Genomic DNA, 14015 nt, shown 5'->3' on the forward strand with positions numbered 1-14015 from the left:
CGCCCGCCCTCGCGCTTCCCGCCGCGGCCGCGCTCGGCGGCAGCAGCCCGGCTGTGCCCAGGTGCCGCCGGGCCGGGGCCGGGGCCGGGGCCGGGTCTGAGGGAGCCGCCGATCCTGGCCGCCATGGCCGCGGTGGGTGCAGCCCGGGGGCCGCGGGGGAGGGCGGGGTGGGCGGGCGCGGCTCCGGTGGCGGTCGCGGTGCCGGCGACGCGACCTTGATGTCTTGGCCTCCCCCGGGGCAGGTGACGAGGGGCACGGCGACGCGGCGCAGCCGGCTGAAGCGCTCCGACGGCAGCACCACCTCCACCAGCTTCATCCTGCGGCAGGTGAGGGGCGGCGGGGGGGGCGAACGGGGCTGGCTTCGGAAACCACCTCGTCCTGTGGGGCTCGGCTTCGCTGCCCCGTGATGCTTCGGCTCCGGGGACCGCACAAGTTGCGATCGCTGCGCTCGGGGACCGGCACCGGTCGGAGCTGGACTTAACACTGTAAACCCGGAGAGCTCCGGAATGAGGAGAGGGGCCTAAAATACCCAGTTGAAGGCACGATTTATCCTGGTAAATGTGCGTATTGTGTTTGCCTTCGGTCCCCGAGCTGCAATTTACACGTTGGGCTGATTTTCTAGTTATAACGTTGAACGCAAGAAATACACTTTCCGTGAAGAATAGAAGCTGAGGAGTGATCCTCCGACTTACGGATTTCTGGAAAAAGGTGATTGTAAAGGTGTCAAGAGCATCTTGGTTTGGGGCTTCGGGCTTGTTGGTGCTAATTATACATCAGCCCGGCTTCCCCTGGCGCTGCAGGAGCAGCATTAGCGATCTAGATGAACCTCCTGCTAATAGTGGTTACCCTTTCCTTCTCCGTTTCCAGCCCTGCCAGCTGTCCCTCGGGCAAAACAAACACTAACATCCCGAGTCTCCCCAAAGCAGCACTTGCTCGCCTAAAAGGTGCTTCTTAGAGTAAATATTATTAATTTACTTTAAAAGTACAGGAGGTAGAGCATTTCTTGGTGCAGGAGCCTGTATCCATCCACTTCTCCCTCCCCCCAATTCCTCCGTGACTTTGGTAGAAATTTAAGGAAGCGCAAGGAAAGCGTAACTGGGCCCTCGACAAATTCGGGGGCGCCTCTCATGCGTGGAAGTGTATTTTGCTCAGGACATGGAAGTTGTGAGGTTGGTCTATCCGGGGAAGGAGAAAGAGATTTAAACAACACAGGGAAGTTTTATTTTGCTCTGTGGTGTCTCCTCGTCACTGCTCCAGCCTGGAGCAGAACCGCAGCCGTGCCGGGCTGGCAGTCCCCGTTCCCAGCACTGGGAGAATGACATGTGAGAGTCGCAGCATGAATGTGACGTTTAATGTGATCTCAGCCATGAGTTGAAACAAGGACAAATAAATATAAAGGTAGTTTTAGCCCGTGTGGCGGTGGGAGGAGATTGTTGCAGGCGGTTGTGGGCCCTTCTTGGAGATGTCCTGGAGAACCTTTCAGCTTGTCAGAAGTGTTGTTTCAAGAGGTGGTTTTCGTGCTGTGCTCACATGGAAACTGAGGGCTTGTGCTTAGAACAGGCAGAGGGTGATGGGCGTCATCCAGAGCCCTCGCTGTCTGAGGGAGCAAGGACACAATGTGGGATTTTGAAAGCCTTGCAGGCGGAAGTGCTTGCGGGAAGCTGCTGCTCATGGAAGAGCCTGGCTCCTGACACAGGCGCAGCTGCGGTACATGGTCACATCACACACCTCGCTCGTGTGCAGAACGTTTCCTGCGCTTTGTGATTTTATTCTGGCTCGTGTCTCGGGACGTGCTGTGCTCTGCAACTGCTGCACTTGTCCTGTCTTTTTTTGGGAAATATAGGGGAGCTTGCTTTTATTCCTGCCCCCACTTCCCCAAGGGACTGCTTGAACTTCAGTGACAGTTTGGGGGGCGCTGCCAAATAATAATAATAATAGGAAAATTGGGTGGTGAAATGGTTTTCCTTCCTTCATGGTTGCAGACCAGTGAGTCCCACTGCATGGCAGCTGAGGGACCTGGCAGCATATCCACACCAGCGCTGGCATCGGGGCTCTTTCTGCACCAGCGTCTGCCTGTGCTGCCCTGGCAGAGGATGATGCTGTGTTGGCTGAAGCTACAGCAGTTCCGTGTAATACAGAGCAAAATTAATCGATCCATATCAGAACGTGCTTATCCCACAAGAGAAGGGAGAAGACAAGCTGTTGGCACTTTTCGAGGTGACCACCTTGAGACCTTTTTAAACAGGCAAGTGAGGTAGCTTCCGTTAGGAGATCGGTGAGAAGATTCCACTGAATTGTGTGAGCTGAGCAACAAAGCCAGCTCTGGGATTGCGTCTCCCCAGCCCTTGCTGGGTGAGAGCATGGTGGAGCTGAGCTGGAGACATGCCAGGGTGAGGGTCTCGCTGCTCCTTCCCTTGGACTTCATGTGATGTTCCTCACCACAGTGTGATTCAGCTTCTTAGGACAACATTTCTTTTGCACAATAGTGTTTCTGCTGCTCCTTTAGTAGTAGAATTAGAGAGTTTGCTCATTCCAGTTTGTGGTTAGTGATTTTTCTTGGAGAATGGGGGATTTGGGCTCCATGGATGCAGAGGAGTCCCAACTGCCAGTGTTGCTGTTGTCTCCTCCTGCTATAAAGTTTTGCCTAATAGCAGTAAAGCTTTAGAAGCATAAGTGGAAAAAGAAGTCCTAATAGCAGGGATTAACTTGAAGTGGCATTATGGGCAATGAGGTATAGCTTTAAAAAAATATCAATTATGTCAGTGAGATTTGCAATGAATGTCCTCAGAGAGTTTAAATCTTTTGCAGATCTCATATGCATTAAGAGCTGTGCACCAGCTTCTTGCCCAAGTCCAAAATGCCAATGGAAATTTTATCATTGGTTTCCTTTTGTGTCAGGAGAGGTGCAGGTTTGAACTCTTTACTTGACTTTTCATTATGTTGCATTTAATTTTTGGTTTCAATCTGTTGGTCAGTCTAATTTAGTAAGGGAATCATGTGAGGATAAGCTTTTGAATTAGCATTTTTGTCACCATGTCATGGTGATAAGCAGAGACAGTCCGTGGCACTGAGTCCCACGTGTGTGTCAGCACCGGCAGAGCTACCAATTCCAGCATCACCAGTGTGGGAAGCGGGCACTGCCTGTAATTGCCTCTTGCTGTGGGAAACGTTGCACTGGAAGACATGGATGGAGTGATGTACAAGTGGGAACAGGTCGGTATGTGCTGAAAATCAATGGGCTGGTATAAGAAAGAAGGCCTACCCAGCAAGTAAGATCACTCATGTCCCAGAGTGACCAGGGGTGCGGGAGGTTCCCGGTTGTTGGATGGGCACCTCTGTCTCCAGTGGCACAGCCAAAGCAGTGAGTAACCCTGGCGCTGAAGCTGTTAAGTGCAGTATTTGAGCAAGGCATGGGTGTACAAAATTGTTCCTCTGACGTGGCAGGTGCTGCTCAATTATATTTAAGAACCCCCTTAAGGGACAGAAGTCAATTATAAGACAATAAGTAGGTCAGCTGAAAACATATGCATAAGATTTTGCAAGATGCTGTCATAATAATTCATTATTGTTTTTTTCTGGAACATTTTTGTGTTTCCACCACTCATTTTGATGTGGTGTGACTTGTGAGTGTATGCAGTTTATTTTTTTCCTTTGGCTTCTGCTGGTATCATAGAATCATAGAATAGTAAGGGTTGGAAAGGACCTTAAGATCATCTAGTTCCAATGCCTCTGCCATGGGCAGGGACACCTTGCACTAAACCACGTGGTCCAAGGCTCTGTCCAACCTGGCCTTGAACACCGCCAGGGATGGAGCATCCACAACCTCCCTGGGCAACCCATTCCAGTGCTTCACCACCCTCACTGTAAAGAACTTCTTCCTTACATCTAATCTAAACTTCCCCTGTTTAAGTTTGAAGCCATTACCTCTTGTCCTACCACTACAGTCCCTAGTGAAGAGTCCTTCTCCAGCATCCTTGTAGACCCCCTTCAGATACTGGAAGGCTGCTCTGAGGTCTCCACGCAGCCTTCTCTTCTCCAGGCTGAACAGCCCCAACTCTCTCAGCCTGTCTTCATACGGGAGGTGCTCCAGCCCCCTGATCATCCTCGTGGCCCTCCTCTGGACTTGCTCGAACAGCTCCATGTCCTTTTTATGTTGAGGACACCAGAACTGTACGCAGTACTCCAAGTGAGGTCTCACGAGAGCAGAGTAGAGGGGCAGGATCACCTCCTTTGTCCTGCTGGTCACGCTTCTTTTGATGCAGCCCAGGATACGGTTGGCTTTCTGGGCTGCAAGCGCACACTGAAGCCGGCTCGTGTTAAGCTTCTCATCAACCAACACCCCCAAGTCCTTCTCTGCAGGGCTGCTCTGAATCTCTTCTCCACCCAACCTGTAGCAGTGCCTGGGATTGCCCCGACCCAGGTGTAGGACCTTACACTTGGCTTGGTTAAACTTCATAAGGTTGGCATCGGCAACCATCGGTTGTTATCAGTTTTATTGCCTCTGATTTTTAATGGAATTTATTTCCCTGAGAAAAGTGAAGTGACATGTGAGGAACAGTCACCCAAAGGTTGTCTTAGAGCATCACTTCTTGTCAAAAGAAAGCCTGCGGTGGCTGCTCTTTACTGTGGGTGGTCCCGGGTGAGTTAGTGGGACCGACTCCAGCTATAGGTGTGTGTGCCAGAAGTCATTAAAACCTTTTTATGCATATGCTAATACAAGTTGGGGCTGGAAACCAACACACGGTACATGTCTCCATCTGCATAATAGGACTGGGGAACCTCAGGGGAAGGTCAGCATCTGAGAGAGGGACTTTTACACTTGGAGGTGGGTTGACAAAGGTCTGAGCAGGGGTCCTGTGCTGCTGGACGTGGCTGTTCAGACTCCCTTCCTCTTCCTCTTCTTCTTCCTCCTTGCTCCTCTTCAGCTGGGTGTCTCCCCATGGCCATGCTCGTCTGCCTGCTCTGACTGGAAGTGTGTGAAATGTTTATACATTTTGCTTCTTGCTGGCCAGACTGCAGCCCTTAGTGCAGGTCCGATTGAACGTCTCCTTATTTTAGGTGTTTCCTCACCGTGCCCTTCCTTGTTTAAAGAAGGTCTCTTCTTCCAAGTAACAAGCAATAGGACAAGAGGTAACGGCCTCAAGCTGTGCCAGGGAAGGTTTAGGTTGGATATTAGGAAAAATTACTTCACAGTGGGGGTGATAAGGTATTGGAACAGGCTCTCCAGGAAAGTGGTGGAATTGCCGTCCCTGGAAGTGTTCAAAACACGTGTAGATGAGGTCCTCAGTGACATGGTTTAGTGGTGGTCTTGACAGTCCTGAGGTAGTGGTTGGACTTGGTGATCTTAAAGGTCTTTTCCAACCTAGTCGATTCTGTGATTCTGTGAGGTGGCCTTTCTTGAATAGGTGTCAAGTAGCTCCACTTCTGAAGACATAAGCAGAACTGCGGTTGGGTCGTGGGCTGATGGTTTGTTCTGGTCCCTAATGGGGCTGTTATTCTTCTGATCATGTGCCGGATTGCCTTGCTGGATAGCGTTACCATAACTTACATGATTGAAGTGAAATGGAGTTATGTGCTCTTTGATAGCATCAGATGTAATAACATCTTCCTAAAACACTGGTAGTAATCAGTGGAACTTCTTTCCAGCTCATGCCAGAAACTTCAGGTAAAACCACAGAGTGTACCTGTTCAATCCAAGCATGTTTAACTTCATATAAAATTATATTTAGATATGCAATTTATTTTTGGAGTTTTTTGCTGCTTTCGTTTAGAGATAGTTGAAGTTAAAATCAATTTTCTTTTAAGACATAGTTACACCTTGTGTTGAATCTCTGGCAATACTTGTGCTTCCCCCTTTTAAGTATCATTTTTCCTCTGTAATACTGAGTAGAAAAGAAAAAAAGCATTTTCTGTTACTAGAACAGCTCTCAAGCTGTAACAACATTTTTAAAAGTTGGTGACATTCTGACAAAAGGAAGCAACAAAAGGAAGCAACTCCTTCAAAAGTGTTTGTTGCCTTGCTTTCAGAGCTTTTGTGTGTGTGTGGAGATGGGACTGCGGTGTTCTTTCTGCAAGACCAAGCGGTATACCAAGCTGGATGTTGGCATTTGCATTCAGATATCTTCTTGTTTAGTCAAACAAAAGTGTCTGTAAATCAGATTTGGGAAGCTTTAAGGGTGTCTGAGTTTCAATGATTGTTTATAAAGTCTGAGAGCCTTTCCCTTGGCACTTGTGACAGAGCCACCCGGTTGCCATCTCAGATGCGCCTTCGCAGGTGCAAAGCACACGAGGCTGGGCATCGGCTCTGGCAGATATTGGCTCAATGACGTGCACCAGTATTTTCAAAAGCAACCCATGGCTTGAAGTACAGGTTTGAGTTTTGTAGTTGATATTTTTGCTGACTGTCCTGTAAAGTAACTATCTGAATTAAGGGGAGTCGACATTTGGTCTTTCCATGTCAGTGATGTCCATAGGCAGCTTCAGTGACCATTTCTTAACAAACTTTCTAATGTGTATTTGATTTCTTCCTTCTGTTCTGCCCTTTTTTTTTTTTTTTTATTGTCTTATAATCATTTTCCTCAGAATGAAATGAGACCTCGGTTGATGACCTTGAGATTTTCGTTTTCCATAATACAGGTTTTCTGGTACACAGGAGGAGGTGGATGATGCTGAGTAGTGTGGTCCATTCCAACCTGGGTATGCAATGAACCAGGCATTTCTCAAAATCAAATGCTGATCAGATTGATAAAATACATATCAGCAAAGGAGCAGATTAGAATTTCAGTAATTTACCAGATGAGCTCAATTCTATGATGAGTCATTGATTTCTAAAATATAACTTACTGTCATAGACTATGATTATTCCTTATCCACAGGACTCGATCATTATTTTTCTCTATACAACGTTTAGAAACTGTTAAAGCATTTGACAGGTGAATAAAAGATTCAGCCCTTTCTCCAAAGAACATAAGCCTCGTCTGCACAGTAGAGTGACATTGTTTTAACTTGCCTTTCTTCTTAAATTGGTGTAGTTAGCTCATACAGCAGTTGCATCTCTCAAGTTAAACTGTGCTTAAGAACAATTTACTTTGTAAATCTACATATTTAGGTTAAATCAGTAAGGTCAAGTAAGGCATAGTTGAACTGACATAAACGTCCCTGGAGTGTCGTGCTGTAGTACCCCCACACCCATCTGACTTTCAGGCTGGTTTGCAGTTTTCTCTTGTGTACAGAACCATGGAGTAAGTTTACTAAAGGTCCTATCAGCTTTGGGAGGAATCGGCATTTTCCACCAATGTCATCGTGGCCTGAATTTAATTTCCAAACCACAGGAGTGATTTCTGAGGATGGCCTGCTTCTGGAGGACAGAGATGAGGCCATCCCTTGGGTCATCACAGGCTGCGTGCTATGTAGGGGCTGTACCCGAGTCCTGGCAGGAGCCCATGGGCAGTCCTGGATGGTACAGCCTGGTACTGGCATGATCTCAGCCACCGTGCTGGGATTTGCCTGTGATGGATGGGTTGGAAAGCTTCCATGGAGTTGTCTCCTGCCACCTGTAGTGAGACCATCCAACCAATGGGCCCAGCTAGGTTTGGAAGAGAAGGTTTGTTGTGACCCTTGATGAGGCTTGTAAGACAACTGCAATTAGGAGAAATTCTTAAATGATGAAGGCTGTTAAATGAAACCACGCTTTGCTACTGCTGCGTGTGTTTCAGTGATGGAGGGTGCTGCATCTGAGCAGCTTCAGCACTGGTGAGCCCAGTGGTTAGCTGACTACTAGATGACATCTCTCCATAACTTCCTATGGGATGTTTCCTATGTGGATTAAGTCAGAGTCATGGGATACACAGCTGACAGCTTTTCCAGAGTTGTCTTCTGATATGCCTTGGGAGGCTGATGGACTTGGAGCGCATCTCCTGTTCTTGGCTTCCCTGTTGGTAATATCTGGTGGCATGTGGCTGTCACATGTATGTGTGCACATCTGCCCTCCTGAAAGCTGCCTTGTCCTGTCCAGCGGTGTTGCTTTGTTCCCAGGTGCCTCAAAGTCCTGTCTTGGTTGGGTTTCTCCTTGCATGTCTGGGAAGAAGAGGTGGGTGGGGAATAAACTTCATAAAGTTGAAATAACAGTAGAAGGAAGTTTAAATGGATTTCTGCATTATAAAACAAAGAATAGGAAAGTTGGCTTCTCTCCTTAATTCTGCTATCACTTCATCGGACCGTGAAGAAACCGGCAGACTTCTGCGAAGTTCATTTCTTCATCTGGAAAGCGAGTGTAGCTGTGTATCTCTGTCACTGGGAAGCTTAATTGAATGTTTCTTAATGTACTAATTGAATCTCAATTACGTTCCCACTTAGTGTTCTGTTAGAAAAGGAAAGAGTTTTTGTGTGTGTGTGTTTGCAAGCAAATAATGATCATGATTGCATTCTTCAAAAAAAATACAAATCTCCTTATTGTTTTGTTGTTATTTGTTCAGAATGATCTCTCAACCTTTTAGGCAGGTTCACTGGATTATATTCATAAAAAGCTTTTGTCCTCACCACTTCATGAGCATGGCTAGCGCAGCACGTGGAAGTGGAACATGATTCATCTCCTCAGCATGCCGGTGCTCGTAGTGCTGCAGTCTCTGCTAGTGGGTACTGGTGCACAATAGCAGTTAATAAGATTGTCAGAAATCTGTTAGGTGACAGCTAACTAAATTAGCAGGCTCCCTTATGTGTATTTGATGGAATCATTGGCGCGGATTCATGAAAAGTCGGAGCCTTTGAAATTCTCACTTTAAAAATTTCATGTCCTGTTCTTCAGCAGATGTGCTGACCGGCTTATTGTCTCCATGGTAACAAGGTTTCATTTTTAAAATAGCCTAAAGTCATAAAAGAGAAGTCAGATATTAATAGCATAAGCAGCGTAGGTACGAATAAAAAATAGGATTTGGCTATCCCTCATCCAAAATTTCTGGTATTTGGGAGCTGTCTATCTCTTTGTACATACTGTGGGTGTTTGTTTAAATGTATTTTTCTAGTGTGACCTATAAAATTAATCCTCTTTATTCATGCAATGTTTTTACAACGAAATATTTACATGATTACAGTAACACTTAGAATACTAGCATAATACCGAGTGCATAATATTTAACAGGTAACCATTAAAAAAATCTCTTTACCAACATGCACAGCGTACAATGGTCTAATGCAAGCTGCCCTTACTGTCCCCCTTTCTGTAACGGGGAGACTGGAGGCAGAAGTGCTGCGTAACTTGATAACCCTGTGCTAAATCCAGGTCTCGAGGCCCTGGGTAGCTCCATGCCCACCTCCCATCACCTGCCACCTTCTGACAGTCTCACCGAGGTTTTTTCACCCCCAATACTTTTGCTGTGCAGTAACAGATTGTGTGAAACTCCAGTTGTGTGATTATAGTGTAACCCCACAGATTAGAGCCATTTTAGCAGATTCTGGGAGCTCAAGCCACGCGCGGGCTCTGCCTGCCTTTGCTGTCATGCAGTTTCTATGGACACCAATGGCTCGTGTCAAATGCAATCTCAGTGCAATTGTCTGTGCTGAATATGGAGGAAGCAGAGATGATTACATGGGACTCCAAACCTGTATTTGTTAAAATATGTTCTGTTGCTTTGAAAAGAATATGGTAGAGACAGAAATAGCTTTTTCCTAAAATCCTTAGGTCTTGGGTGACCCCCAGAGTTGGAAAAAATAGCTTCTTAACTCCTTCCTGTTGGTTTCAGGGTTATATGGGAAAACCTGATGCGTATAATCTTCAAAATTCTGTTTTAAAAAGTAATAAAACAGAGTTCTAGCAAAATAAAATTTAGGTGGGAGCGTCTTCAGCCAATTACAATATTAAAAAGATCTCCCATTGAAGACAGCTTTTGGTTGTCAAATGTAATAAGAAAAATCAGAATCTGATTCTGATAATCGATGTCAGTTTGACAGTTGAGGAGAGATGTCAAAAACGTGTTTAGAGAGTCTGAGTAGCAACATGTCTCTTGGCTGTTGTATTAATTTTTGGTGGCCTGTAATGAGGTCTCCAGCTGTCCACGGTGCCTTGGGGCAAAGTGGGATGGGTAATAGACAGGACTCGAGTGCTTTCCCCTACCCCTCTATCAAAATTGTATGCTTTCTAAAGCATGGAGAGGAGGGATGGAGATCCCTTCCTGCCCCAGTTCTCTGTCCCTGCGAGTCATCTGTGATCTGTACAAATAAAATGTATTTTTGCTGTGAACTGACCTGGTCGTCTTTCACAAATCACCTGGTGTGTAAAAGGGTGCCGTTCTTGTGTGGCAACTGGGCGTCTTGGTGTCAGCATCCCCACAGGGAACTTCTCGTAGGTCAGTGGTCCCACACCAGTCTCTGTGGTTTCTGCTGTTTGCAAAGCAACTTGCATGTGTTTTTTTGTGAGATCTGGCCCTTACATGTTAAATGCTTTAAGGTACTAGGGTAAAAGTACATCTTGGTAGCTACATTCCAGTCACATTCCCTCTTAATAATAAACCCTCTTTGCACTCTGTTTCCTTGACACTTTTTACAATGAGACTCGCAGTGTTTGGGAAAACCTTTTTTGTTCTAAGTAAGAGATTCAGTGTCCTTAAAGAAGAGTCACGCGTGAACACTGGGTTCTGGTGGCTTTGTGCTGCTTGGGTCTGGGTTATGACATCTTTTCTTGCACAGAATAAGCAATTTTCTAGCTGTAATGTTCATTTGGTTTTACTTGTGTTCTGTTTCTACTATTATTTGTATTTTTATGACAGTCATTCTCTGGGCTGATGGTTTCAGTGCTTAACTAGTGACTCTTTTCCCCAGCTTATATAATACATCATTTTTCCATTAATAGATACAGACAGCAGGAGCTGTCCCTATGCCTCAGTATTTCTTTAGGTTAATACACTTAATGCATTTGGATAGCCCTTACAGAATTTAATAATCTGTTTCAGATAATGTAGTACAATGCTACAGATCAGAATTTTGAAAACACCTTTTGAAAACTCTTGTTTCTATGAAAGTCAAGATAATCCTTTTATTGAGATAATCTGGTAGCTTCTACTCAGTGATATTCCAGTAATTTTGCACATCTCATCTGTAGAAAGGTTTCCAGTGGTTTGTCCTCTGGGAGGAAGAAGAGGCAGCGTGACGAGGCAGTGTGGTGGGCAGCTCTGTAATCAAATTCCCATTGGGTCTGGAGGAGGTGTGTCCTGCGGAAGTGCTCCTCCTGTGGCGATTGTTTTGTGGGAGGAATTGTCTTTCAGCTGAAGTTATGGAGGTCTGCATTTCAGGCAAAATAGTGGGTTCTCTTTGTGTAATGCCTACAAAAATTACTTCTTTATTATTATAAGAGTTTGTTTATATTTTTATTGATTTATTATTATTTATTATTATAAACATTTCATGAAGAAAATGCATCTTTGTGGTGCTTTAGGGACATTCTCAGTATTGCTGACTGTGCTGCACGTGGCCCTTTGGTTTTATTTCTTCTGCTTTCCATGAAGAGTTGCTCTCATACTACTCCTTGGGTGGGAACATGTTGGGTCGTGTGAACTAAAACCAAGCTTGTGCCTGAATTACCATTGGCAGGAGAGACTTGTCAGGGCACTTACCTGTATGCTGAAAGAGGAGGTGACACTTCTGGCATGGTTTCAGGAAGCCAAGCTGTTCCGTGGTGCATGTCTCTTTACAAAGAGAAAGGTAGATTACTTTATGATTTTCCAACCAAATTATATCTTGATTTGGATTTTGCTTGCCCAAATTCTTGTGGTGAGATTTATTCTTCACTTTGCACCCTATGGGTTCAGTGGTACCTTGTCCTGTACAAGACCTTCTTCGTGACAATACGTCACACATAGATGTTCTACTCCAATTTTTGTGAAGTGCTTTTGGAGCCTTTTGTGGCTATGGCACTACGTATCTTGAAGTTCATGAGTGGAAGTTTTGTATTGGGAATTAGCTGAAACAAAATTCTGCTGAAATTCATCTGCAAGTTCTGCTAAAGCATCTATGTGTGTTACAGCAGTTTTTGCGATCACATTTAGAAATGAAGGACGTATCTACAAATAATGCAGAAGTGAAGTGGTTATATTTAGAAATGGAGATCCTTTCCCTCTGCATTCCCTGGTTAATACGACAAGTCAGATGCTCCTGAGCCCTTCCAGTGGCAGGTTCTCCGTGGCCAGCCAGCAGCGCAGCACTGCTCATAGACACTGAGCCACAAAAGGGATGGTTTCTTCTTAAATACAGAAAATGCGGAGGACTGAAAGGAAAGCTCATCCAGACTCAGTTCTTACTATAGACTGGTTTGCCTGATCTGCTGTGCCCGGAGGGGCATTTGTTCCTTGACTGATCTCTTCTTAGCAATTGAAACTGATTTTCCCATTAGGAGACATTTCATAAGCTGGTCTGTCCCCACCCCCCTCTCTTTTATTCGTCTTAAAGTGATAAAAATTACCTTGGCACTAGGCATTTCTTAGGGCTTAATGATCTGTTGGGTCATATATTAAACATGCAGCCAGTCATTAATCTTCAAAGTGCCTGGTAGCAATTATGGCTTAAATATTCTGCTCCTGTTTTGGCTTTGATCATCTTGGGCCATTAGAAGCATCTTCACCTCCCTCTCTCCCTTCCCCACATGTTGGCATCCTGGGGAGAAAACCTTCATCACACAGGCAATAACGGGAGCTGCTCCAACACACTGGCTGTGGATATATGACATTTGTGACCTGGGGGTGTTAGACGGGAGAGTTGGTGGCAGCAGTGCTGGGTGGCAGCAGTAATGAAGCTTACCTCCACGTTTCTGCAGACTGTGATAGGAGAAGAGGGAATTCAGGACTGCTGAGTGTAACCTACTTCCTTAGAGAAAAAGGTCAAGTTGGAGGCACAGAGAAATGAAGAATGAGAAAGGGTTAAAAAGGCATCGGGAAGGTGAAAGAAGAGGATATGGTAGAGCCAGGACCTTAGTTAGAGCATGGGTTGAGTGGACGGTAGGAAGGCTATTTGTGAAATGAGGAGAGGATTGAGCAAGTTTGGAAGTGAGATACTGGAGGTGTGGGTAAATGGGCATCACCACGTGCCAGCTTTGTGTGATCCTTTCCTTCATGCCTCAGTCACTCTTTTTTTAACTAATATCCCTCTTCTGCCATTGTTTCGCCTCCCATCACGGAGTTGCTCTCCTTCCATGGCTTTCACTCACCTCCTCCAGCCTCCTGCAGCTCAAGGCTCTGTTTTTCTTCTCTGTCCTCTTCCAACTCCACTGTTGGCATTCTTGGCCTATTCTGAAAACTCCTTCTGGTCACTGGCCTTGGCTTGTCTGTCTCCTTTCTCACCCCGTGTGCCTCTCGTACCCAGTTTTGTACAAGTCAAAAAGAGTAGAAAGAGGGGAAATCACAAATTTTTACTTAAGTAACTACTTAAATTTAACTAAGCACAGTATGTGGGATTTTTTTGTTTGCCTTCTTCCTGGGAATGTTGTTATTCTTTTTTATCTCACATTCTGTAAGTCACATCTTGTATTTATTTTTTAAAACTGACAGTGGACTCAGCATGTTGTGACACTTGCTCCCCAGCTAGTGAGAACTGCCCAGTGTACAGGATGGCAGCCATCAGGTTAGCCAAGTGAAGAGAGAAGCAGTTAAAAACCAAAACCAAAACAAAACCCCAAACCTCAAAAACCCAACAAAAAACATGGGCAGAGAAAAAGGCGAGAAGGAAGTATGAAAGGGGGGACTAAGAAAGAAGAGGCAGAATGTGTTTCTAGCTGGTTTGCAGAACACAGAATACATGAATAAAAAATGTTAGTAGCAGCTTAACGGAATGGGTGACTGTTGAGTAACTGTTGTCTTCTATAACTTTATTCACCCGTATTCGTAGGTATTCTGGAAGGAACATTTTTCTTTCCAGGGACAGTTAGATGTGTCCTAGCCATGCTAGCTGGTACTGTGGCAGGTTCCTCTGTTTTCACCTCTCTTTTTCCTTTATCCTTTTTTTTTTTTTTTTTTTGGGCCCTTTTCTTTTTCTTT

General features: G+C 45.4%; 1 protein-coding gene across 4 annotated transcripts in view; it reads left to right on the plus strand.

Moving 5' to 3' along the window:
* Positions 1-14015, plus strand: part of CACNB4 (calcium voltage-gated channel auxiliary subunit beta 4) — a 112012-nt gene continuing 97997 nt past the window's right edge. For 3 of the 4 annotated variants that reach the window (XR_003991364.1, XR_003991365.1, XM_030485581.1), the window contains exons 1-2: positions 15-132; positions 243-326. Coding sequence is in view for 2 of the 4 variants with exons in the window: in XM_030485581.1 (XP_030341441.1) it covers positions 124-132; positions 243-326 (93 nt within the window). In the remaining 2 variants the exon portion in view is untranslated. Of the gene's footprint in view, positions 133-242; positions 327-14015 lie in introns of all 4 variants that reach the window. The other variant, XM_030485583.1, reaches the window with a different exon arrangement.

This window comes from Strigops habroptila, chromosome 5, assembly GCF_004027225.2.
Source record: "Strigops habroptila isolate Jane chromosome 5, bStrHab1.2.pri, whole genome shotgun sequence".
In the NCBI taxonomy this organism is placed as follows: domain Eukaryota; kingdom Metazoa; phylum Chordata; class Aves; order Psittaciformes; family Psittacidae; genus Strigops; species Strigops habroptila.